This window comes from Cervus canadensis, chromosome 20 (assembly GCF_019320065.1).
Source record: "Cervus canadensis isolate Bull #8, Minnesota chromosome 20, ASM1932006v1, whole genome shotgun sequence".
Taxonomy (NCBI): Eukaryota; Metazoa; Chordata; class Mammalia; order Artiodactyla; family Cervidae; genus Cervus; species Cervus canadensis.
This window is the reverse complement of record NC_057405.1, coordinates 54,876,760-54,901,567: the sequence shown is the minus strand read 5'-3', so window position 1 is coordinate 54,901,567 and position 24,808 is coordinate 54,876,760. Positions and strand designations below refer to the sequence as shown.

At 43.1% G+C, this 24,808-nt stretch overlaps 1 protein-coding gene across 4 annotated transcripts; it reads right to left on the bottom strand.

Annotated features, from left to right (window-relative positions):
* Positions 1-543: 543 nt before the first annotated feature.
* On the bottom strand, positions 544-22,496 carry PRDM1 (PR/SET domain 1). Of its 4 annotated transcripts, none has more exons than XM_043439428.1 (7): positions 21,926-22,496; positions 20,059-20,307; positions 13,589-13,708; positions 9,817-10,069; positions 3,596-4,716; positions 3,025-3,153; positions 544-2,674 (listed from the first exon to the last, which is right to left on the bottom strand). In XM_043439428.1, the coding sequence occupies exons 1-7, from the start codon at positions 21,965-21,967 to the stop codon at positions 2,102-2,104; spliced, it is 2,487 nt and encodes an 828-aa protein (XP_043295363.1). In that variant the 5' UTR covers positions 21,968-22,496; the 3' UTR covers positions 544-2,101. The 4 variants fall into 4 exon arrangements, with proteins under 4 accessions (XP_043295363.1, XP_043295361.1, XP_043295364.1 ...); XM_043439426.1 differs by having other exon boundaries at positions 22,242-22,376; XM_043439429.1 differs by lacking the exon at positions 21,926-22,496 and adding an exon at positions 20,586-20,754.
* Between the last annotated feature and the right edge of the window lie 2,312 nt (positions 22,497-24,808).

Genomic DNA, 24,808 nt, shown 5'->3' with positions numbered 1-24,808 from the left:
TTGATGTCAATGTCAGAGTGTGATGCTTTGGTTTACCTATAATCAAGGACTGTGTTGGTCAAACACTGTTAAAAAAAAATATCATACGCAACTGTCAGTTTCATTATTTAAAGGAATAGATCAGTAAGGCTCTTAGGTTTCCCTGGATTATCCTAAATTCTTTGTTCTCTTCTGTAGGCTGACATTAGTTGCCACAGACCAAAATGCTGAATATATAAACCAGATTGATTAGTGATCCATCAGTTATTTAAGAAGGAAGGAGAGGAAGAGAGAGAAAAGTTACAGTGGTTGATGAGATTTCTATTTCTGGGACTTGGGTGTGACCACATCAAAATGTGACCAAAAAAAAAAAAGCCATCTTAGATTTTCCTTAATAGTTAAAAAAGTATGTCTCTCTCTCCCTGGTTGTTATGCGGTCCCCACCTTTGCACAATTTTAGGATCTCTTACAATACCTAGGGGGTGCCCAAGCTCACCAATGTAATTGTGAGGTCATCGAGTGCTAATTAAGCAGAGTCAAAAAGGGTTTGATTTTTTTTTTTTCTTTTGCCATTAGGAAGAGAAGGATCTTTTACATGTTTTGGCTCACAATTTTAAGTGGTTATAAATATATTATATATACATTGGTATAGTGGTATAAATAGACTTATAAATATACATCATTGTCCGCTACACCTTGAATGCCAACGTGTCATCTTTGGGCTTAGCAGAGGACGAGGCAGAAGGGGACGCATTCCATCTTTCTGGCGCACGTGTGCTCTCTCCTCTCGAGTAGCAAATCATTCGAGATGTTATCACTTCCTGCACTACTGGACACACTCAATGAGGTAATTGTTGTTGAACAACTTTGCAATGCCCTTTCTTCTTCAATTAAATTAACCATAAAATGTAAAAACACAAATACTGAGGAAAGTCTGAGTTGCACAGACGGAACAAATACAACTGATGTGTTGGGGACAGGAATGTTCATTACCCGCTTTGACCCTAAGACAACGAGAATACCCGTTTTCCGGTTTTTGGTTTTTAAAGTGTGGCCTGAGCCTGTCTAACTCGAATCCTTCCTGGTAGAGCACCATGCTTGTGCAATTTTGACATAATAACAAAAAAGACCAACAACAAAAACACCTGGACTCATGCCCCCAGACCTCACCCATACAAAACCACCTGTGCTTTGGAAACATTTTGCAGTGGTTTTAAACATGGCATTTTGTCTTCTTCACATTTTCAGATAATACATTGGGATGCTAAAGTCTCATGGCCACTCCAAATGGTCACATGACTTTGGGGGTGGGACAACCCTGTTTTTTGAAGAGGGAGACAGATTGGCAAAGCCTTCTTATCACCTTTCTGGGAAATCTGTGACTGGGGGCAGGAATGCTGACCTCTCTACAGAAACATACAAGACTTTTATTTCTTCTACCTATTACTGGGTAATTCTGCAAACATACCCCCAAATTATGTTCAAATGATACAAGGCTGTTCAAATAATATACTCCTATGAACGAACACATCAACTGCCTAACTTTGGCAATACTCAAACCTCACTTTCAAACCATTATTATAGAGGGAGGTTGACTGAAGTAATGTATCTGTTTACTAAATCTTAGGTACTTAAAACAGATGTGCAGAAATTATCTACAAAGAATGGCCACCAGACAAAAATATAACACTTAACTCAAATTACAAGGAATTCTTCCAGTCATTGTAAACTTTTTTTAATTATTGCTTTTTGAATGATAAACTGTATAATAAATTATGAAGGATTATCATTGAAAAAATAATTATGGCTAGGCAATAGTCTTAGCAATGGGGAGGCTATGCAAACATATTCACACAAATATTCAAAATACAACAGGTTCAAATATATAGATGGGGTGTAAATAAGTATATATAATAGGTATATATATTGTCTTTGCCTCATTTATGCCCTGAGATTTCAGTAACTTTGGGGTTCCTTCTTTAATTCCAGAGAGGTGAGAGAAACCATCTGCCGTCAGGGAGAGCTCTGCAGAACTGGAATTATGTACAAGCGCTTGCGACAGGCACCCTGACACGCCAAGTCATAAGTTAAGAAACAAAACACCTTTTGTTTTCTGAAAATCTTAAGGATCCATAGGTTCGACTGTTTCTTGTTTGACCTTTACAGGTCCCAGAGGTAGTGGGTTGCTGTGAGGCAACTTCAGGAGGGACGGCTCTGTTGACTCATAGAGGCTACACCCTGAGAGCAGTCCATTTCCCATGTTTCTTTGCAAAGACACTTTCAGGCCAGTTTCTTCCTTCTCTTTTCTGACCACGGCCAGAATCTCCTTTTCCACCACAGAGGTCATGTCGATGTTGTCCTCCATGTCCTCCAGCCGGTCGGCGTTGTCGCTGATGTCAAACTTCTCAATTTCTTCGTTGATTCTGGTCAGGTCCTCCAGGGGCAGCCCGGCGGCCGGGGCCATGGGACAGTGGCCCTTCAGGTGGATCTTGAGGCTGCAGAGATGGATGTAGCTCTTGTGGCAGTGGGCGCACTTGTGGGGCCGCTCCCGGGTATGTAGGCGCTTGTGGAGTTTCAGGTGCACAAACTGGGTGAACTTGGCGGGACACACCTTGCACTGGTAAGGTTTCTCTCCCGAGTGGAGTCGCAGGTGGGTCTTGAGATTGCTGGTGCTGCTAAATCGCTTGTGGCAGACCTGCAGTGTGGGGAGGGATGCAGGGAAGGGAGGGTGGAGACCAGAAGGTTAAGAGCTGCCAAGGGGAGGTGCCAGCTGCCCACCCACGCAGGACAACCTGGGAGGGCAGAGAAGACTCCCTGTGGCCCCTCACCCCAGCGTTAGGCAAATAGGGCAATGTGGGGACGCTCCCTCAGGGTGGAGTTTCCCTCCCCGACCACTGTCCACCCACTGGAAGCTGGCTGTGTCATCTCAACTCATCAGCAGCCTAAGGAAGGCAGAATTCTTGTGTTGGTTTAGGACACCAAGAGGGTGACTGCTGAGACACTGTCTACAAAGGTCGCAAGTTCTACCCAGAAAGCACTGCCCACCTGGCATTCATGCGGCTTCTCTCCCGTGTGTACCAGGTAGTGTTTCTGCAGGTGGGCGAGCTGAGTGAAGCCCTTGTTGCACGTCTGGCATTTGAAAGGTCGTTCTCCACTGTGCACTCTGAGGTGGACCTGCAAAGAAGCCACAACACCTTAGCTTGGCTCCCACAGCAGGCTGTGAGAGTGAACGTCCGGGCTCCAGGACTCAGGGCATTTAGGATGCAAACCTCTTAAGACAAGCATCAAGGTGAAGTCTTAGAACAAATCAAACCCCGATGTGGGTTTCAGAACACTCTGTTGTGTCTGAGCTAAAGAAAAGTCACAGGCTAAGCAGGGGCTCCACACGGATCCTCGAGCGCAAACCCCAATGTTTATTAATCAGAAGACACTCGGGGGAGGGGAAGTAACGGGTCCCAAGCAGCGTGGCCGCCGATGCCATACCTGGGTCTCACACGAAGAAAACCGCAGTCTACAACCTGCGGGAGGTTTAAGGAGCCAGGCGCGCTGTGTGCCCTCCCGGGGACAAACCGCGCGCGTCGGGGTCGGGGGCCGGGGGTGACCACGCCAGGCCTACCTTCAGATTTGAGAGCTGCCCGAAAGTCTTGGCGCAGACGTTGCACTCATACTTGATCTTGCCGTTCTGCTTCTTCAGCGGGTAGGGGAGCGTCTTGTAGCCAGTCATGCTCCTTTTGTTCTTGATGAGATTCACCGCCTCCTCGCCTCCGGGGGCCGCAGCGGCCGCTGAGGTAGCTTTGGGCTGCACCACGTGCTCGGCCGTGGCGGCGGTCCCGGCCGTCGGGGAGCCGCTGGTGGGGGTGCCGGCCTTGTCCTTCAGGCTGGCGGCCGCCCCGGGGAGGGAGAAGGCACTGTGCGGCGCGGGCACCAGCACCTCCCGGGGGTGCTCGGGCTGCAGCAGGCGGCGCGCCCCCTCCGAGGGCAGCGAGCTGGGGAGCGAGGCGGGCGCCAGCATCGGGGGAGGCAGGCCGCCCCCGCCCAAGAGGCCGCCGTACAGCGGGTACAGCCTCGGGAAGAGGCCGAGGCTGCCGAGGCCGTTGATGTTGCCCACGGCGGCGCCCAGGCCGTTGCAGCTCATGCCGTAAGAGGGCAGCAGGAACTTGGGGTAGTGTGCGTTGTAGGAGGGGATGAAGGCGGGCGGCAGGTGGGTGGGCGGCCCGTAGCCGGCCAAGGAGCCCAGCCCCTCGGCGGCGGCCCCGTAGGGGGCGTTCAAGTAGGCGTAGGAGTCGCGGGCCTCCTGGGGGCCGGGGGCCAGCGGCGACACCGTGTTCCCGGGGCTGCTGTGAGGGCTGCAGCTCTGCAGGCTCCGGTCCGGGCTGCTGCGCGCCGAGGGGCTGGGGGTCGTGGAGGACGGGATGGGGGAGTGAGTGATGTAGGGCGGCCGCTCCATCCCGTAGCATCCCAGGGGTGCTTTCAGAAAGTCTTCCGGGAGCGGGGCCCGAATCGGGTACACCACGCGCGGGTAGAAGGGCATCTCCGGGCTCCCGTTTTTCCTGAAGTCATCCGCGTCCTTCTCTGAAGTGAGGGGTGAAATGTTTGCGCGGTACATGTCCTTCCCTTTGGAAGGGTGGGAGTCCAATTTGAGGATCTCTTTCACGCTATACTCTCTCTTCGGGACACTCTTTGGGCACAGTTCGTGTTTCTCAGTGCTCAGCTGCTTTGGACGGCTCTGGGTTTGTGCTGAAATAAAGAAAGGGTGATTATTACTCAGAAGGAGACAGAAAATTGAAGCGACACTGCCCAGGCTGCCCTTTCCTTGAGCAAACGCTGAGCCCCAGCTGCCCCAAGAGGGCCACCTGGCTTCTCAACGCCCACTCATTCTGGAAGGCTCATGCCATTCCAGTTCCTCCTCAGCAAAACCGGGTCACTGGTGGCATCAGTCAAACGAATAACATCGTTCGGATGACTGTTTCCACTGGTAAAAACCTCATGATAGAACAGTCCCATTCAACCGAGAATAGGAGCGTGCCTCCGCGAAATACTGGGTGTGGGGTGTCACAGGTTAATAAAAGTCACAGTTTACCTAAAGGAAATCAGCACACCCTGTGAACTAGATGTGAAAGATGAAGACTCATTTCAAGTAATAAGCAGTCATCAATTTTCACCTCCATTCTTGTTTAATACGAATTTGATAAAATCCTGTTCAAACTGCCTCTGTCAAACAGATTAGCAAGGTGATGCGACCCCTTCCTCCGGATTTGCTGACAACATCAGAATTTCACTGAGGCTCTGGGTCTCACCAAGCTCCCAGTAATGCTGTCCCCCCGGAATCACAAGGCGTGACATAGTCATCTCTGCCAAACCACAAATGGCACTTTCCGAGCCAGTTCAATTACTTAGAGCACCAAAGAAAACAGGCAGCGAAGATGAAAACACGTATTCCAAAAGATGGCATATTATTACTCTGTAAATAGACTGTTTAGGAACAGCAGCAATGCTCTTAAACAGAGCCTGTTTACGACAGGTTCTCCAGGCCATGGTCAGCGTTGCTCCCTCCAAACATGCAGAACGAGAGATGCTTTCGGGAAGACACCAACCAGCCAGAGCTGGGAAAACCGACCACTCGCTGCTCAGCCTTCCCTGGAAACCAAAGGTAGAATACAAGCTGCTTGGATGGAGCTCTGGTTGTTGGCGGGTAAGCACCCCAGCCTGCACACTTGCCCTCAGTGTAGGGAGAGATGAAGGATCAGCTGTGTGTTTGTATAGATGCCATGAGAGGTAGGAGAGCTCTTGGTCTCAGCCTTAGAAGAGGGCCGGCTCGGGGGACCTTGCGAAGCCTCCGTAAAAGCATCATTTTGTTGTCCCTGCTTGACTTAATGGAGGAAGAACTCTAGGCTGATACCTGATATGTCTAGAAATGAACTCTGTGGACTCCAGAGTCTGAACTCTTCAAATCCATTCTCCAGGCTGACAGGCTTGAGGGATTCGATTCCAGTTTGAGAGCCCCCTCAGAACGTTATCTCTGCTAGCTGTTATCAGTTACTCCCGGGTGAGCCTGAAGCCCCAGAATAAACACAGCCCAGACACTATCAGGGAAGATGCTGATGGGGGCAGTGATGGAAAGCTTGTTGAGGGAGAGGGATTTCTGAAGCCACTAAACCAAAATAAATACCCCCTTATCAGGCCAATATCAGTCTTTCAGTGAGGCTCAGCAGGCAGGAAGTTCAAATTGTCACTTTTGTTTTTTAAAGCTGAAATGGTAAAAGAAGAGAGGCAACTGAGTTGGAAAGCTGATAGGCAAGGCATCTCACAGCCACAGGAGGGGATTTTGAGGCAAAAAAAGAATGATTTGGAGGTAACCATATAGGCTCAAGTTAAAAAAAAAAGAAAGATATAACCCTAAAAATAAAGAAAACACAGAAACTTCACCATCACAACTTTCCGCCATTTTTATGTGGCAAATTACATCTAAGTCTCCTAATTTTTTCTAGTAGCTTCAACACTCTCTGGGTTCTAAAATTCAATAAATTAAAGTTATAAGCAGAAAGTTTTAATCTGTCCATAGCACTGCCCTCCTGTTTAGTCAGGTGTTATTGCTGAGCACCTCCATAATCCAATTATTGAACTGTCAAAAAGCTAACAATCCAGCCAACAAGAAAAGTTGGAATTTATTATTTTCTATGCAAAATACTGAGCAGAGTGTGCCTAGCATATCGTAGCTCCATGATAAATGTTCACCATCTCTTACACCTTCATAAAAATACATTTATTTCTTATTAGAAAAAAAACAATATCCGGAGAACAATGTCAGCCCCATTCAGGTGTTCTAATGTGCCAGTCACGGAATCTGTGCATGTGGGTGCTAAGTCACTTCAGCCGTGTTTGACTCTGTGCGACCCTATGAAGTGCAGCCTGCCAGGCTCCTCTGTCCATGGGATTCTCCTGGCAAGAATACTAGAATGGATTGCTGTGCCCTCCTCCAGGGGATCTTCCTGATCCAGGGATCGAACCTGCGTCTCTTCTATCTACCAGCATTGGCATGTGGGTTCTTTACCACTAGTACCACCTGGGAAGCCCTCATGGAGTCTATATGAAGGTACATTAAAAAAAACCATCCTTCAGTAGCTGAGTAATCAGTGGAGCTGGTGTCATTTCTGACTCTCCCACTCAGCAGCAGCTTGAGTTAACTTGAAAAAGAAAATCAAGATCTGTTTTTGTTCTTAATTCTTTAATGGCTGTAGGCGGACGGAGTCATTTCAAGAGTGAACTGCTTCTGAAGGCTCTGAATGGCTTAATTATGCCGACTCACATTTTCGATCTATAATAAGAACCCCCAAGACTATAAGAAAGAACCTAGAAGTTCTGCAGTAGGCAAAACAAAGTCTGTTTTCAACTGAAACTGAGAAAGCAGATTAACATTTAGAAGTCTATAATTTGGTCAACTGTTTTCTAGATGGGTTAGTTAGATAGACTGAAAAAAAAAAAAAAAAAAAAAAAAAAAAAAAAAAAAAACTTGGGAAGGTAGGACTTAAACCTAATAATTCCTACTCTTTTCTTTGTTGGTTTTTTTTTTTTTTAATAACTACTTGTGATTTCTGGCTATTTATGATTTTTCTTGACCTCGGTTTTCTTCAAATCTCTTCTCAAAATTCTACCAACTGAACCATCACTGCCATTTTAAAGCCCTCACAGAGATTCTGACACAGGCCTCTACTGTGCATGAAACATGGAACCCAACACAACTCATCTGAAGACACAATCTACCTCTTAGGCCTGATGAAATAGTGGAAATTTTCCTGATCAGCATCTCAATCATCAGTTACCACACCTAAGACAACTGGTTGCACAACAGGCAGCAGGAGTCTTGGCTTACTGTGACTGGGTATTGTTAACTTTCATTCTGTACTACGAATACTGGACAGTCAATGGGTACCTGAAAATGTTCGACCACCATTTAGAAAAAACTCTGCATAAACAACGACAGAGATATTTGAGGGAACAAAGGTGTCATTTCATAGAGAACATGGCAGTTCCTTCAGAGCTCAAAGAATAAGCAATTGAACCTTAAAATTCTGTGCTGGGCCTTTTGTTGGGGAATAAAAATGCAAGGCCTTTAGGACCTTTCTTTGTCTGGAAGAAGGTAAGGGATGTATGTGAAAAAACTTCCTTGTGGTTACTGAAAAGTCACCAAGGTGGGTCATTTAAAATGGAGTCACAGTTCAAAGAAAATAACAAAGTCTTTTTTTCTGAATCCATGAATGATGAAGCTCAAGGAATGTGAGGAGACCCTCAAGAGGAAGCTGCAGCTATGTTGAGAAAGTCAGGAAGAAGCAGCTCATTTTCCTGGGAGATGGCCTGCTGGAGTGTAAGTTGCCTTTTACCACTGGGTCTGGCACCTACAGATGATAAAAGGGCGAAGGGCTCCTGGGATACTTGGTACTAGTGATATGATGGGGACTCTTGGGAGTGCTAAAGAGAGATGAGGGAAAAGACCTACCACCATTGGCCAGGACCTGATTGTACCTACTATGGCTCAAGCTGGAAGCCAATCTGTTTCCAAACATTTCAAGGATTTTTCCCCAAACCTCAACGGTGCACTATATGTGTGTATATAAGCACCACAAACACAAATTTAAATATATTATGGTAGAGGTCTTTAAGCTTTTATAGCCTCAGCTTTTCAGAAAACTACAAATATAGTCTTGAGATCATTGGGAAAGCAGTCAACTAGACAGTGTGGGATAAGTACCAAATAGCTGTAGAGTTGGATTATACCTGACTAGGATAAGTAATTGGTTTGTTAATTGGCTAAAAATTTAAGTCAAATTTTAATTTATGTTAATATTAACATTCATCCCAAAGGTCTCAAAGGCCAAAATGTGAACTAAAACAATTTAGACTCCAGATAAAGCAAATGGGACAGCATATGGATGATTGATGAATCTGGGTAAAGTGTTTCTGGGAATTCTTTGTACTGTTCTTCCAACTTCTTATGTTGGAAATGAGATCAAAACAAAAGGTTACAAAAATTTCAGCATTTAGATGCCAAACTTTGAAACCAAAAGGAGCTGATTTTAAAAACCTGCTTTAAAAGCAGTCTGAGAATATACAACTATAGTTACAACAGGTTGGAATTTTATGGTAAATCTTACATCATTCCTAGAGATCACTTGAGAATGACTAAAACAAAGTAGCCCTTTGCAGAGAGGTCATGACAGCAACTTTAACCAATAGAAAAGTAAAAGCTTATAAACCTAAGGAACTGAAAATTTGTTAAGATGAAGTGATAGGTGGTTACTGTAATACCGATCAGGAGATCAGATAATTAGGTTTTTACCATAAGGAAGGAAGCGAAGATATAAAATCTTCAGGGCTATCCATTTCGAATAAGATTTGAAAAATTATAGCTCCAAGTTTTTCTAAACAATTTATGTTTCACATCAGACCATAACTTGATAACCAAATGTGCATCTACATTTCAAAGCATATTTTAAGCACTGACAAATTACCACAAACAAGGAACTATACCTTTCATCCATGGCATGTCAGAACTAATCTCTATTACAATATAATCCTACCTGCCCCTTTTTGGACAGAATAGCATTGGACCTTTATTTCTTCCTATACATTCAGAGTTGCTCTTAATATTTTTCAAATGATTAAGTTTCATTATAAGGAATAGAGACTGAAAAAAATTGTTTTTCTCTTCCCAGTGCTGAGTTTAAGTCACCTACTTGGTCCATCAAATGAAGCCATGTAATTAAACATGTTATTAGTGCAAAGGGGTAGAACTGACATTACTAGCATTTAAAATTTTTTTTTTTTCTGTAATCCACTTACTGAGATTCATCATTGTCAGCTCTCCGGGATAAGGGGAGTGAAGCCTTTCCGCAAAGTCCCGGCAGTACCACACAAGAAGCTCCTGGTTGGCAGGGATGGGCTTAATGGTGTAGAAGTAGATGTTCATGCCGTTCTGACAGGCGGCCAGGTTCTGCTCCCAGGGAGAGTATGCTGGGTTCACGTAGCGCAGCCAGTTGCTCTTCTCCTCATTAAAGCCATCAATGAAGTGGTGAAGCTCCCCTCTGGAATAGATCTGCGCAAAAGAGAAGACAGACGTGGAAAAGAAAGCCCCCAATGCAACGGAAAGCTTGCCAGCACCTCTGAGAATAAACACGGCAAGTATGATTTCTGGTCCCTGACTGCCTCGTTAGAAAAGGAAATCAGTTTAGCCAGAGTTGTCTTGAATCAGCAGAAATAAGGGCGGAAACAGGGGAGGCACGCTTTGTCAGTTACCTTTTCCATTTCAGTTTTAGGGTCTTTTCATGTTTGGGGAAAAGCTACAGAAGAAGGAAACACAAGATTTCGTTTAAGGAGCTGCCGCACCTAGTTCTGTCTGCTAGCGCAGTGAATGGCACAGAGGCAACACTACTGGCTTGAGTTCCGATCATTCTGGCTTTTAATGCTTTGAGTCACTAGGTATTAGACCAACCCGACTGAGTACGTCAAACTGAGTCTCAGCTCTTTCTATGGCCTCTGTACTTGCCGTTTCCTACACCCCCGCCCAAGGCTTAAACTCTGCAAACATCCTCCACCCCCAAGCCTCCTAGTCCAGCAGTAACACTTGTTCATATGAATACTTGGAACTTTGCCTTTTTGTGGAAACGCTGGGTGGGGCCAAGGTGAACTTCACCTGCCATAACAAAGTGAACACTGGGACAGAAGCCAGCATCTGACAGTCTACTGAGAAGTCACTTCTCCTCCTGATTAATGCGTTCGGCCTTGTGCTTTTCTTCCAAGGCTGAGGAAGGGCGAGGGAACCCTCTTATCTGTGAGGAGGTTGGCTAAGACACCACTCATAGAGCCATAGGGTTTGTGTTTTTGGAAGAAGAGGAAAAAACCATGTTGTTCTTTAAAAGTAACAGAAAATGAGGAATTCAAAGTTCGTCCTAGAGTAATACTACTTCTGGTTAGCAGATATCCTCAGGCCACTCAGTAAAAAGGTAAAGTCTTACTGAACTTTATAAACAGACCCTTTACCTTCCCCAGAAAGTTTCTCTTTCCCTTTTTTTAAGATGGACCCATCTCATCTCCAGACTTAAGAAAGATCCTTACACATATACAAGCAATACCTGGTTTTCTGCAACTTGGAGGCTCCAAGTCATAGGCCATGATTCACAGCAGAAGTTTTGCTCTAACCGGACAGCAGGTCATTGCTTTGTTCTTAGTCACATACTGACTGTGTTAATCTCTAAATTGTTTCTGTATTTCGCTCAAACGTTATCAGAGACAAAAAGGAACTCTGTCCCTTTAACACAGGCAGTAAACACCAGAATCACTTTCTTTTAAGAGTAACTTCCTGTAAATTGTGAAGGGGGAAATACATGTGGCTTCATCAAAGCAGCTTGTGAGAGCTTTTGCGGTGTGTTTTGTTAAGAGAAAATGGAACAAGGCTGGGTGAATTCTGCTATCAAGAGGGGTTTTCAAGTTTGTTTACTCTGATGTGCAAACTTCCAGGAACACGGGGTTCCATCGCTCTTGCACTCTTCGCTGGGCGGAAACTGCTTTCTAAAGCTACGGGTATGTTGATTCCAGTCAGCCTTCCATAGACTACAATTTACTGTATCCTCATTTAAAAACAGAAATGTCGATGCCATGAAGTCACACACACACACACACACACACATACCCACAAGAAAATAAAATAATGATACGTCAGATGAACACTGCTGCCTATCACCCTCACTCTATTTCCATATATTATCAAGAAGATTAAAAACGTGCTGACTCATAGCACAGTTACAAGAAATGTCACTGGTTTCTCAACTTGAACATCCCTTCTCTTCTTTGACTGTGTAATTTGCATGAAACTTTTTCTTTCCTCACAACAGATGTTCATATTCCTGCCAGCAAAATCAGGATGCTTTTAACAACATGTGGGGAGTTATCTCCTACAGTATCCTTTGCATGTGAAGGACCAATTCAAATAAATCCTCTCAGGGAAAGCATTTCAGCTACTTAGAGTGAATCTTCAGTAAACTAGGGAACTGAGACAGAGATAGGAGGTTCTTAAATATTTCTTGTCATTTTTTTTGAAAGGACCATGCATTAACCAGACTTATGCTGGATTGTTTTAATTCAGACCTTAGACTCCATGAATTACAAATATCTATGGCTCACTTCTCAGAAGACCTTACTGGCAATAAAGGCAAAAATGCACTCACATTTTACCCATTATTAGTCAGGTATTAAATGTATTTTAAGCATGAGTAATTATTAAATTTGTGAGCATGCAATTCATAGTGGGAAATTCTCAGTGATCTCTTTTGTTCGGAAAATAGTAAAATACATTTCTTAAAACACAAAACTTCCTGGGTTAAAAAAAAAAAAGCTTGTTTCTTAGGAACAGCTTCTGGGTGATCAACAAATATAGGTCTTTTATAAAAATACTTGCCCCAAAAATATAAGCATTCTAGGTAAATCCGACTAGAAAAAGTATAATATGGGCTTCCCTGGTGGCTCAGTGGTCAAGAATCCGCCTACCAATGCAGGAGACACAGATTCAATCCCTGGGTCAGGAAGATCCCCTGTAGAAGGGAATGGCAACCCACTCCAGTATTCTTCCCTGGGAAATCCCATGGACAGAGGAGCCTGGTGGGCTACAGGCCATGGGGTCACAAAAGAATAGGGCACAACTTAGCGACTAAACAAGTATAAAACAGTTTTTGTTGCTACCATGCAACTGTTTCTTGAAAGAATTTCAATAAAGGTTTCCCAGTAATCATGTACATTTTATGGAAGTCTATATACATACATATATATAATTGCTTTTAAATTTATTTTCTAATTGAGGAAACTGAATATCCAGAGAGATGGATGGGAAAATGGAAAACAGTCCATTTTTTTCTGTTCATTCTCATCCAGGGTCTTTTACCTAAAGATTCCATCTAATTAGTTCACCTGTGAGGTTCTTTCTAACTGTGATATTCCAAAGGAAACTATATTGACTAGATGGGATGTTAAAGGAAAGTTTATCATCTTGAATGATTGTAAGCATCTCCCTTACACTGTGGAATAACTTATGTACTGTCAAATCCAGTAGTTTCATGGTACAGATACATTTTGCAGGATGAGTCTTGTAGTCCATCTCCATGCCTTCAGTACCATCTTCTATTCATCCTTCCTAAATGGCATTTATTTTCAAGGTAATTCATTTGTGATCACTCGTCCATTCAATTAAAGTTAAGTCAGCAAGAAATCAAGAAGGGGTGAAATCTAAGGCTTGGTGACTCATTACTACTTCCTTGCACAGAAATGCAAATGAACTTACCCTTGAAGCAAGCAGCAAACTGTTTCCTTTCATCACAAAACTCTAATGAATCGCAAAAATTAAAATTCACACAGACCACCTCTTCACCCCAACTACCTTCAAGCTGTGTTTCCCAGGCTGAACTTTTAACCAGTTTCGTCACAACTGCTTAGAATTCCCTGTGTCCATGGGGACCCTGAATATTGCGGGGAGCCCCAGGATAGTTGAAAAAGGAAGTGACCCAGCAATTTTAGTTTCATTTTTTCCCCTAATACTTAATGAGTCGGGAAAAATTTCCCTACTTACCCGCCAAAAATATTTCCTGTTGGCGTTTTTGGGAACTGTATCACTGGTGTAGATTTCACCTATTAGAGGTCCAAAACGTGTTCCCTTTGGTATGTATTCTTTACTCACCACTCCAGTAACCTAAAGGGGGTAAAACATATGAAACAGTGAGTTCAACAGTAAAATATGAATCGATCTTTTCATTTCAATGAATTGAACTGTCAAATGGTAATACCACCAATGATAACAAAATTGTGCTATAGAGAGCAGACATTAACGGTGCCTACATAATTAACAACGAGCTTGACTTTTGGGGAAGACTATCTGTTAAACTCACAGATGATAAGCAAATATTCAGCCAAGTATAATAGTCTAGATCTCTGGTGACTGAGGGTCCAATATTTTTTATTAATACTTTTTATGCTATAAGAACAGAATGGGTAAAACTATTCCATTTTAGAATGAGTTTCGGATACTGCAGAATTAGACAGTCAAGGTTAGACCATTTTAGCCCTCTCCTAGTTTCCTATTTCTTCTTCTCCCTCAAACCATAAACACAGTGTGCTTAAGGGGAATAAAATAGTTTTAACCTCAGAAACCAAAGTAATGTTCTTTGGTTGTTCCACAAAGGCCTAAGGAACCAAAAACAAAACACAATATATTTTTTTCATTCCAGATGAGGTTTTTTTTTTTTTTTCCTTTCCTTTATAACTTGTAAGTTCTCTTTAGTAGAAGGAAATTCTTTCAAGTAACTTTGCTCTTCTCTAGCATTTTCTGCTCAACGGTGGTCAAAAGTCTTCCTCTGAAATAGAATTTATATCTAGGAGAGCTGTGGGTTCTAAGATCAGAGGAAATGACTTTCTCAGACTGGATGGATCACACATTTGACTCTGGAGGGCCTTGCTAAAAAGAAACATGTTAACTATACCAGTTACTCCTTGATGGTAAATTTCTTGGGGGGGTGGGTATAAAAAAGTCCACGAATCAGGAAGCAATTCATCATTATTCAAAAGAACTCTGTAACAGTCCCTTACAACATTTTGCAGTACATTTTGTTTTGTTTTTTATTCACTCACGTTCCCATTTCGATTTTCTTTTCACCCAAAACAGCCTACAAATCACTTACTGAACGCCTTACTGATATGGACCAAAAGGAGAGGTGAAACGTATTTATTTCCAGTTTTTATTATTCCTGGTGGCTCCTTTATAATTGTGCACCTGAAATGGTAGGCCTTTATAGATGAATCAATAAATGTCTGCAGTGGAATCTAAGGTTTTGGTTTTGATATACACTGATACTTCATTAAATCTCATCAACAACTGAAATCTTTGTTTAAAAGGATATAGAACACACCTACACGCTTGTGACAGACCAATCTTTCTCATATACATGACTGAAAAATTAATTTTAAAAATTTAATATTCAATATACAAGCCAATGGAGCATACCCAGACTGGAAAGACAGAAAAAAAGAAAATTTCCTATACCCAACACAAGTTGAAAGAAGGTTGGTGAGCTAGAGTGTTATTTTTGGTACGTTATGAATTTCTGGCAAGAGCTGAAAAAAGCAGATGTTCATTTCATTCTACTCCTCTGCCTCATTTACATCTATCTGCCGTTTCAATAACAGTTCATCGTTATTGGTATATGCTGGCAGTATAGCTCTGAGGAGCACTTTATAACAGTCTTGAATTAAAAATACATCCTAAAGCTTAGGTAGACTTATTCAGAGGTTCATTGTTTATTATATATTATTGAAATGAATTTGAAAAATTCATGGAATTGGCTTTTATGACACAAATCATTTGGCATTCATATCTGAGTGATTATTCCATAATATTAAAATGACAAACAGGAAAAACAAATAATGTCATTCACTGGTGAGCCAATAATTAGCAGTTGATATTTTCAACATATCCACTTTAAAGCAGTAATTTTAAAAAAGGTACTCAACTGGTTTATCAACTTTGTTTTAAATTATAGTCTCTTGCAGACAGTGTCTTGGGAGTCAGAGCTTGATTACCAACAAGTAGTGTGACATCGAGGTCAGGGTTTTTCTCCTGAATTGCCATTCTTTTAGCCAATGGGCCTCGTATTCAGCTATCAATCTTACACTAAGAAAATGCACAACACTTTCTTATGGTCCGAAAGAAGTCAACCAGCAACTTGTTCCTACAAAAGAATTTGCAGAAGACATAGCCACCAAACATCTTTGAGCGCAGCCATAGGCAAGTCACTGGGGAAGATAGGCGGCATTAAAGAGTTCCTGCCATCAACAGCCATAGAAATGCAACTCACCAGACAAGACAGGAGAATAATTTGTCTGGAAAGGGAGGTTTAGGGAAATCCTCAAGTCCCAAACAAAAGAGCCTCAATACTATATTATCTTTACAAGTGAGACAGAACACTAATATTTTAAGTTCTGCAATCCATAGAGCTTTGGGTACTTATATAGTCACACATGAATAGAGACACCAAATCATAGAGTTTTGAGGCTGGAAGGAACCGTTTAGCTCATATACTATCTCTATCCATTCTCAGTTTAGCACCCTATCTCACAATTAGCACCTTCATCTCAGATCCTTATCTGAGAAATTATTCAAAGAGGACTTAAGAGCTATAACTCTAAGATTCCAGCTCTAAGACTCCTGAGCTCAGCCAGGTAACTGGAGTGGGAATCAGAACCAGGGTAGTTTTTAATGGGAAGTAAAAGACTAAGTCATACTTCTCCCTCTGGCCTTGGAAAGATCTGGATGTGAGCCTTAGCCAACAACCAACAAAGTTCTATCCTTGGAGCCAGCACATAATGTAGGGAAACCTGGTGTGTGCCTTGAATTTCCCAGAACTAGAAGGACTAATTAAGAACGTGTTCACCTAAGCTCAGGAAGGAAACTTCACTGGAACTGACCAGGGTCCTAAAGCATCATTGCTGGGCCCGGACTCCTGTGTGCCTCCCGTAAATCTACCAGTGAGAGGCTGCTGGCCTTCCCACTTCCCCGCCTGCCTGCACTTCCCAGCTGTGTGCTCTGTGCTGGGCTGACCCCTACACATCTATCAACAGCCTCAGTTACACAACATACCCTGAGACAAAAAATAGGGCTTGTTTTCCATTTTACAAAATGAAGATGTCACAACTTAGTATGGGTGGACTAGGAGTGCCGAATGAAAGTTGGATAGTAAGGAGAATAATTTTTTTTTAAAGCGAATTCCCTCTTTAGGAATATATGAATACGTATGCATCTCATTGAGTTTCAAGCAGAAATATCATTCAGGTCTAATGATGGTATAAGTATCCTCACCCCAAATTATATTAAAATCATTTTAATTACTAGCTACTTCTTCCCTTCCCCCTCAAAAAAATGACTCATTAGATTAAAATTCTATTTTGAATACAAGCACATTTGCATTGAGATGGCTAGTGCTCTGAAGTGAACCAAGACTTCAGCCTGCACTTTACTCCATTGTTTTTAAAAGGGGGTGGAGTGGATAGAGATGTTTTTGGAAAGTTTCCTTAATTATCTTTATATTAAAGAAAATGCCTGGTTACATGGTCTCCCAATAAAAGGCAGTATGAAGAGGGAATTGCATATTATGGCAAGATACTTTTTACAGATAACTTGAGTTAATAATGGACTTCAATCAAAATGGACACTGAATCCCCATCATTGGCCTGATGTTTAATTGCCACACGACTCTGGAGTTCAGGCTCAGAGCCACAGAGCCTCTGAATTCAATGCAAGCAACCTCAGTTCAGGCTACGGCTTCTAGAACAGAAGTGTTTAAATCGATCTTTCTGTGTTCAAGTATTCACAGTAGATTATTTCAGGAGATCAAGGGGAAAATCCCCCTAAAAGAATAACCCAGCAGTTTAAAAAGTTTTAAAAGTTTTTTGAATAGAATGTCTATATTTGGTTTGGGTTCTGGAAATAGGAAGTAAGAACAGCCTCATTAAAGGTGCAAAATGATTCTAAACTAAATCTAAAAATGAGGGTCAAGATCAGAAATATGGTTTGTATGTTTTGTTTTTAAACCCCCCCCCCCAAAAAAGGTGCTGACACATAGCACAAATTCATAATGAAAAATGGTCTTGTTAAAAAAAAAATCCCCAGGATGTCAGCACATCAGTACATAATGTAACATCTTCTGCTACTTAAATGAAAACATTTAAAGAAAGGCAAGATACATCAGTCAGATAAAAACTACCTGTACAAAGGCTTTTTTCCTCTTTCCACGGATCGTGGGACTGAAAGAACTAACTGAATAATGACAATGTAAACATTTCATCCATTCTGAATGTTTCTGTCCTAGAACTGGTTTGCAGCCATCATACTCTCTACGGCTCAATTTCACAGTTCTCTTTCACCATCTTGAGGGAGCTGTCCTTTTCCAAAGTGCAAAAAGGAAGGAAGGCGAAACAGAAAAGCAGGTACACATTACAGACGGAGCTTAAGCCAGTATTACATTTAAGCTGGTTTCCTGGTTACTTTTATGACGAAGGACTAAAGACACACTGTTCTCTTCAAGCATTTCGGTAAAATCAAATAGGAGAAAACAGTAAGAGAACCCTGACCTCTTACTAGGTTTGTTCCGAAGGACCCTCCTTAGGAATACAGGCACAGTATGCTTTTTCAGTGCTGAACATATGAAACAGGGAGTTACACATGCAATGAAAAAACAGCAAACAAGCTTAATAAAGGATTGGTCTGAAGTATGTTAAGATGATAAATAAAACCACAGTGACACCAAGAGGGGCCAGTGTAGCACAATGTAGAAGCATTAGTTGGAAAGTCTGAAGAACTTTGCTCCAAGTCTGGCTCTGGCTCCAAGTATACACCTTAAGTACGTGCCTAGTCTTTTGAACTTTGGACTAATGATCTAAGGGCATTTTTCCTATTTAGCTATTATTTTACATAGAATGATGAAAACTGAAAGACAAGCTAAGAGCTGAAATGAGGACAATACTACAAAACTAAAAGGCAAGGATGAACCAGAGTGGAGGTCTTGATTTTAATCCCAAGCGGCTGGACAGGGCAATACAACACACATTAAAATCTGGGAACTGACCAGTATTTGGTCAAATTTGATCTGGGAAAAAATGCTACACTTTTTAAAGCCACAGACAGACCTTACAGACCCAAACAAATCCTATACTGATTCCATGGGCCACAAACTAAGAGACTTTCTATAGAAAAGGGTGTTACTTTCACAAAAAGGATGTAATTAAGGACGACTTCTGGGGTCAAGTTTTTGGTAATGTTCACATACAAATAGAATTTAAATTTTGCTTTTTATGAAATCAGCCTCCTCTCTCCCAGTAGGAAAAATGGGGTGGGGGGGAAAGTTGAGTTTTAATGAAACCCAAAGCAGAGCTGCTCTATTTAATTTTAGACAGCTGTGTCACCCCCTCACTACCAACACTGAACTCAGACACACAAACAGGAAAGAGACAAAGTATTTCCCAAATCAGCTCTCAACGCCTTCAAATACTGTTCCTTAGGGAAGGAAGAAAGTGATCTGACATGGTTGTAATGAATAGTTTCAGGATGGAATTCTGGACTCCCACAGCAAAAGACCCCCTTTTTCACGACTTTCTGAAGGCAGTGATAGGATTGACAGCGAGCCACGGGGACGGAGGTGGTAAGTCTGTGGTGGGGTCGATTCCTGCAACTCAGCCCTGAATTGACCCACGAGAGCAACTGCAGTAGCTGAATTCTCAAGAGGTGGTTCTGCGAGTTTTTTCATAGCTAAACATCACGCCTTGCTATAATCATTATATAAAAGGGTAAACACAAATCCTTTGCTCATTCCAAGTTTGGGTTTTCAACCCCTTTGAAACAACAAAGAGTGTACCCACTTCAGAGGCCAAGAAGGAATCGGCCTGCCAGCCCTGCCAGAGCAGAGGAGCTGCCGCAGATAAACAGTGGTTAGCTCTGAAGTCACCCGGACAGAGGACACTTTTACACAAACCTCTTCTCACTTTACACCATCACTTCAGTTCATAAACACGTCAAGGTTTTAAGAATAATTTTAGAAACCCAGCTAATAAAGCTGGCTCGTTAAAAAGAGACTAAAGCCATCTCATGACCAAAAGGAGACAAAAGAAACATGAAAAACATTTTTTTCAAAGAAAAAGTTTTCTCCCTCCAAAGCAATTGTACTGGGTGATGAGAGCCAGTGAGTCCAGAGCGGTCAGGAAACTTTCTCGAAGCTGCTGACAATTTCACCCACCCCACGCTGCAATTCGGCTTTTCTAAGACATGTCAACTTGCCAAAAGATTTAACTGTTTACTAATTAATATGGAATAGTCAAGAGCAGGAGAAAATAAGCAGGGACAGACTTAGGGCAGGAGAAAGCAATGAAAGAAGTGAATTAAGTGATCAATTATTTACTGATACTTACAGATTCTCATAGATATACAAGGCCTCAAGGGCAAACAGGGAGATTTGGCGTCAGGTGCCAATCTTCTTCAGCAAGAAACCAGAGGCTTACCTCTTTGCTGTTTGTGGCATATTTGAAAAGCAGATTTCTCGGTAAGGAAGCCTCTGCCTGAACCGAAGTGCCTCCTTCCACACCAGAATCCCAGGGGTGGTCATTCACAATGTATGTACACTTCTCCTCAAACTCAGCCTCTGTCCACAGAGTCATATCTGCATCCTCCATGTCCATTTTCATGGTCCCTTCGGTCCCCTCTGCCAACCCTGGAACCTTCACAGCACTGGAGCTACACTTGGGGGCAGCCTGGAAGAGAAGGGAAAGGCCTTTAATCCCCATTGTCCCGTGGCTCCTCTGAGAGGCTATGACTAATACAGTCGTCTGAAGACTTGAAAAGCAGATGCAGAGTGCTTGGTACAGTTGAGTAAGAGCCAAAAAGCCGTATAAAGATTGCCTTGGAGAAGCAAGGTTTTTAAATGCTATCCTTTAACAACAACAACAACAACAAAAAGAGTGTGGCAACCTCATTGGGGGACAAAGTTTAAAAAAGAAAAGAACCACCTCTGAACAATCCCTGGTTTTACCTCTCACAGCAGAAAAATGTTGTGGGCGCCCAGTCTTCTGTCCCAGGACGCCTGGGGTCATGGCCGCCAGACCCTCAGCGCTGGAAAAGCTGCCTCAGAAAAGTGTCACAAACAAGGAGAGGAAGAGGAAGGAGCTCTGTCTGCCTCTGAATGAAGCTAAAAATGGAAAGCGCGTGTGGTGCAGGAGCGGAACCCAGCCTGCCTTTTCCAAATGGGGAAGACTGAACTTTCCCACCAGCTCCCAACTCAAAACAACTTTCAAAACAACTCGCCCCCCCCCACACCCCCTCTGCAGCACGATCTCTTTCATCCTCTCACATGGAAGACTGAAAAGGACTGCATCCTGCCAGCATCACTGAGCTGCAGCTTTTCAGAAATCATCTGGACCATAGGAAAAGAGAAGGAAAGATGGGGGTGGGGGGCAGGGGGCAAACTCCCCACAGTTTCTTTTGACTGTGGGTATCTCACGCCAGATTGAAAAAGCAAAAACAAAACATAAAACTGTTCAATAGAATTCCCTAAAGAGAATTCCTTTAGGAGCCCTCAGCTACAAATAGCACTTTCCATTTAAATCTGAAAGTGTACGAATTCCCAGAAGTCACTGATGGGCTACAGTTTACTGTAACTAAAGTTATAACAAATATAGAAGGCTCAGAAGACAAGCTCTGCTTCCACTTGTAAACTGATAAGGGTATTCCCGCAAATCCCCCCCTCACACGCAGGAAAACTGCTTTCCAAAGAGAGAGAGGGGGTAAAAAGGTAAACAACGTCTGCATTGTTTTCCCATACAGACGTGTTGGGGGGAAAAGTAGGAACGTATTAAAAAGGAGTAGGGTATTATTTCCATGTAAGAACGTGTCCTCGTTAGAATGTAAACACAACACTGTCCAAGTCCTTCAGGGTGGCTTTTCCATTCTTCTGTTTCTTTTCTAAATATGATGGCCCCCCCCTTTTTTTTTAAAATCAGATGCGAAGTAGTCCTTCCCTCAGTCACGATTGAAACAAACGTGCTTAAGTCTATGTAGCTGCGACATGTACAGTCACGATGCCACATAAGTGTTAAAATAAAACCAAAATTTTAAATTAAGCCAACGCGGAATAGTTACTTTGTTGGACGGGGGTGGGCGGGAGTCACTATTGAAATTTCAATGAACTGACAATTATGCCTAGAACTGAAAGGGTTAATGATTCATAAGGAAAAAGTCTTATAAATGTTTGACAGTGCTAAGCGCCCTAAAGCAGAAGCATTTCTGGTTTATACTGCGACTACGTTAGCCGAAAGGGGGGGGGGGTAGTTTTCAGATCAATTTCAGAATGAAAAACAAGATCAAGTTCCTTACCAAGGTCGTACCCACACGTTTTTCCAAGCAAATATCCAACATCTGAGATAAATGTCGCTCATGCCTAAACAGTCCGCAGTGGTCCGCGTCCCCTCCCGGCCGAAGGCTGGCGCGCACCGCGGCGGTGCCCTTCTGCTCGGCCGCCCGCGCCCGCGTCCTGGCTCCCGGCGCGGACAGGTGCCGCGCTGCTCTGCCTCTCCGCAACACTGGAGGGCCGAGTGTCACGGCTGCGCTCAGAGTCTCTGTTAACCCGGCCGGCGGCTCGGCCCTTACCCCCTCCCAGCCTGCAGATTTCCCATTCGTGATTCACTCCTACCAGTCGCCTGAAGAGGGGGCGTGGCCGCACCTGGCCAAGCCTCGCCGAGCTCCGCCGAGGGCTTTCCCCCCAACCCGCGAGCGCCCAGAGCTTCCTCTCTCCGTATCTGAATTTCAACATTTACTTGGAATCGTGACTTCCCTTTGAAGGCACTTAACCTCCGCGTAGACTCGGGCTGTATTGTATTCTAAAGACTCCAGACCGCCCTCCTTCCTGCCGCGGCTTTGTGAGGGGGCGCACATTCCTTAAATTCAGGGAAACCTAAAAAGGATCTAAACTTGTGGAGTTCCTCGGCCCAGATCCAGTTAGAGAACTTACAAAACTTACTTGAAAAGAGCACGTGAAAAAGAGCAATTAATTTGCATGTTATGAAATAAGACGTAGCTGTCTAGTCCTCAAGCTATTGCTTGGGAAATAAAGGACTCCTTCCTACCCCCTGCCCCTCCCCCCCGCCCCCAAATTTGTAAGCGTCTATTTCTCCTGATTATTAAAGCTCATACATAGTGAAACTGACTTCCCTCTTTCAATTATTTAGTAAATAGGGAAATAGGAAAAAGTTATAATCCTACAGATTAAAATTTCTTTGGCTTTTCTCCCCTCCCCAAAACCCACAGGCAGAGGGAGTGTGTTTGCAAAATGTAGAGCATTAATCTGTTTCTTAAAGAGAATGTGGAACTGATCACTGCGAGTGGAAGGCAGACGGAGTCAGTAATTAGTGGGGCTCGTCGTCGGGAGCCCTGTCCGGCTTTTCCTCCAGCCCCAGTCAGTCCTCTGTTGAAGGAAGGACATCCTGTGATGATGGCATACAATGTCCTGTTTGTTTATTATTAAGAGCGTGGACCTTGCATTCCTGCTTCTCATTACAAAACAAACCAGATGCTTTACTTCCTTCAATGGTCTTGTGCCTTCACCAAGGAATCCTCTAATTCAGAGAAACAATCATGCAAAGGGTCCATTTAGAGCAGACACCCCATTACAAGGACTGTTTAGATCTTTGTAGCACAAGTTTCCCACTATTCCTGCTTCTCTTCTATACATGGTGATTTTTTAAAATCATCTCTCCTTCAACCTTAGGCTGCAGTGTCTTTTCTAACATTTAAATACACGTGTGATACACACCCACGTCCCGACAGACATGCACACCCCCACGTACACACACCCAGTCCTAACCTAATGATACCAACTTAGTCATACAATGAAGTGGACATGTGAGTATTTGTTTACAGGAAGAAACAAAGCCAAACAAAGCCCAACTCAACCATAAAAATATTTATCTTTAAAATTTCTTTTCTCTCTTTTAGGAAACGTTTCTAGAATTTTTTTGGGGGGGGGGTGGGCGGGTAGAGGGGAGGTAAAAGATTATCTGGCAGGAAATGTTATTTGTGTCTAAAATCCTTCCTCAATCTCTGTAGTACAGAACAATTAAATTCCCACTAGGGGACATAAGTAACACAGTCCCCATCACTGCCTGATGACCTGTGATTATATGTTAGGCCAGAGGGGACGCTAGCACCCAGAGGAAACAGGACTTTGAATTGGCAGATGTGCTAGGGGGTGTAAAACTGAATGAACAATTTGTTAAAAGAGTTCTCAGAAAGCTCCGAGATGATAATTAAACAAGAGAAATCCAGCCTTCTTGAGAGGGTTTATTAACTGATGCTGAGTCAGCGCCACAATGGGCAAAAAACCCCGACGTAGTCACACTGAAGGCCGGCCTGCTGTTCAGTCAGTCTCGCCTGCAGATGTTAGGGTATTTCACTTCCCTTTTAGAATCAAACTGTTCTTAGGCCACATACACCCTCCAAGGGCTGGTGAGTCAACCACAGTGGAGGAAGGAAAGGGGCAAAAAGTTGGATAGTTGAGATGGGAAGAGGCTATTTTAAACCAAATATTTACTTTAATGACTTGAAGATGCCAGTGAATCAACTCACTGTTAATTAATATCAGCCTGCACTCACCTTCAGAGGTGGTGAAATGGGCTTGAGTCTAGGGAGGACGCAAACTTCAAATACCAGTGTGGGGCTTAGCCAGGCAACCCTAAAATTAGTTCCAGGTGCTCCAGCTGAGCTGGAGAAGGCACGATTGGAGCTTTCAAGAAAAAAGACACACAGACTGTTGAACTAGAAAATCCTTCCAATGATACCAAAAGCACAAACCTAACCATTTTTATTGTAATCATAGCAGTCAAAGGTCAGCCATAATATAATTTAAAATGAAAGCTGCAAAAAAAAAAAAAAAAGGGAAGAAAAGATGAAGGAAGCATGCCCCCTCATAAGAAAAAGTAGGTTCATATAGTCACACCTATGTCCAGCACAAAAGTGCTGGAGGAGAAGAGGGGGTGGCCTTCTGAACTTCACTCTCCCGCTTCTAGAAGGCCCGAGCATAGCATTTAGAAAGCTGACAAGCAGGCAGATGTCAGCACTGGTACTGCTGTGCAGAGAAAGCTATCAGAGGCTGCCACTGTCTGGAATATTAAGTCTCAAAATGTTCATTTCTAAGTAATACCTTGGTGCATTTTTAGTCACTATATTATTTCCCGCCCTGTTAGAACGCCAAAAAGAAAAAAA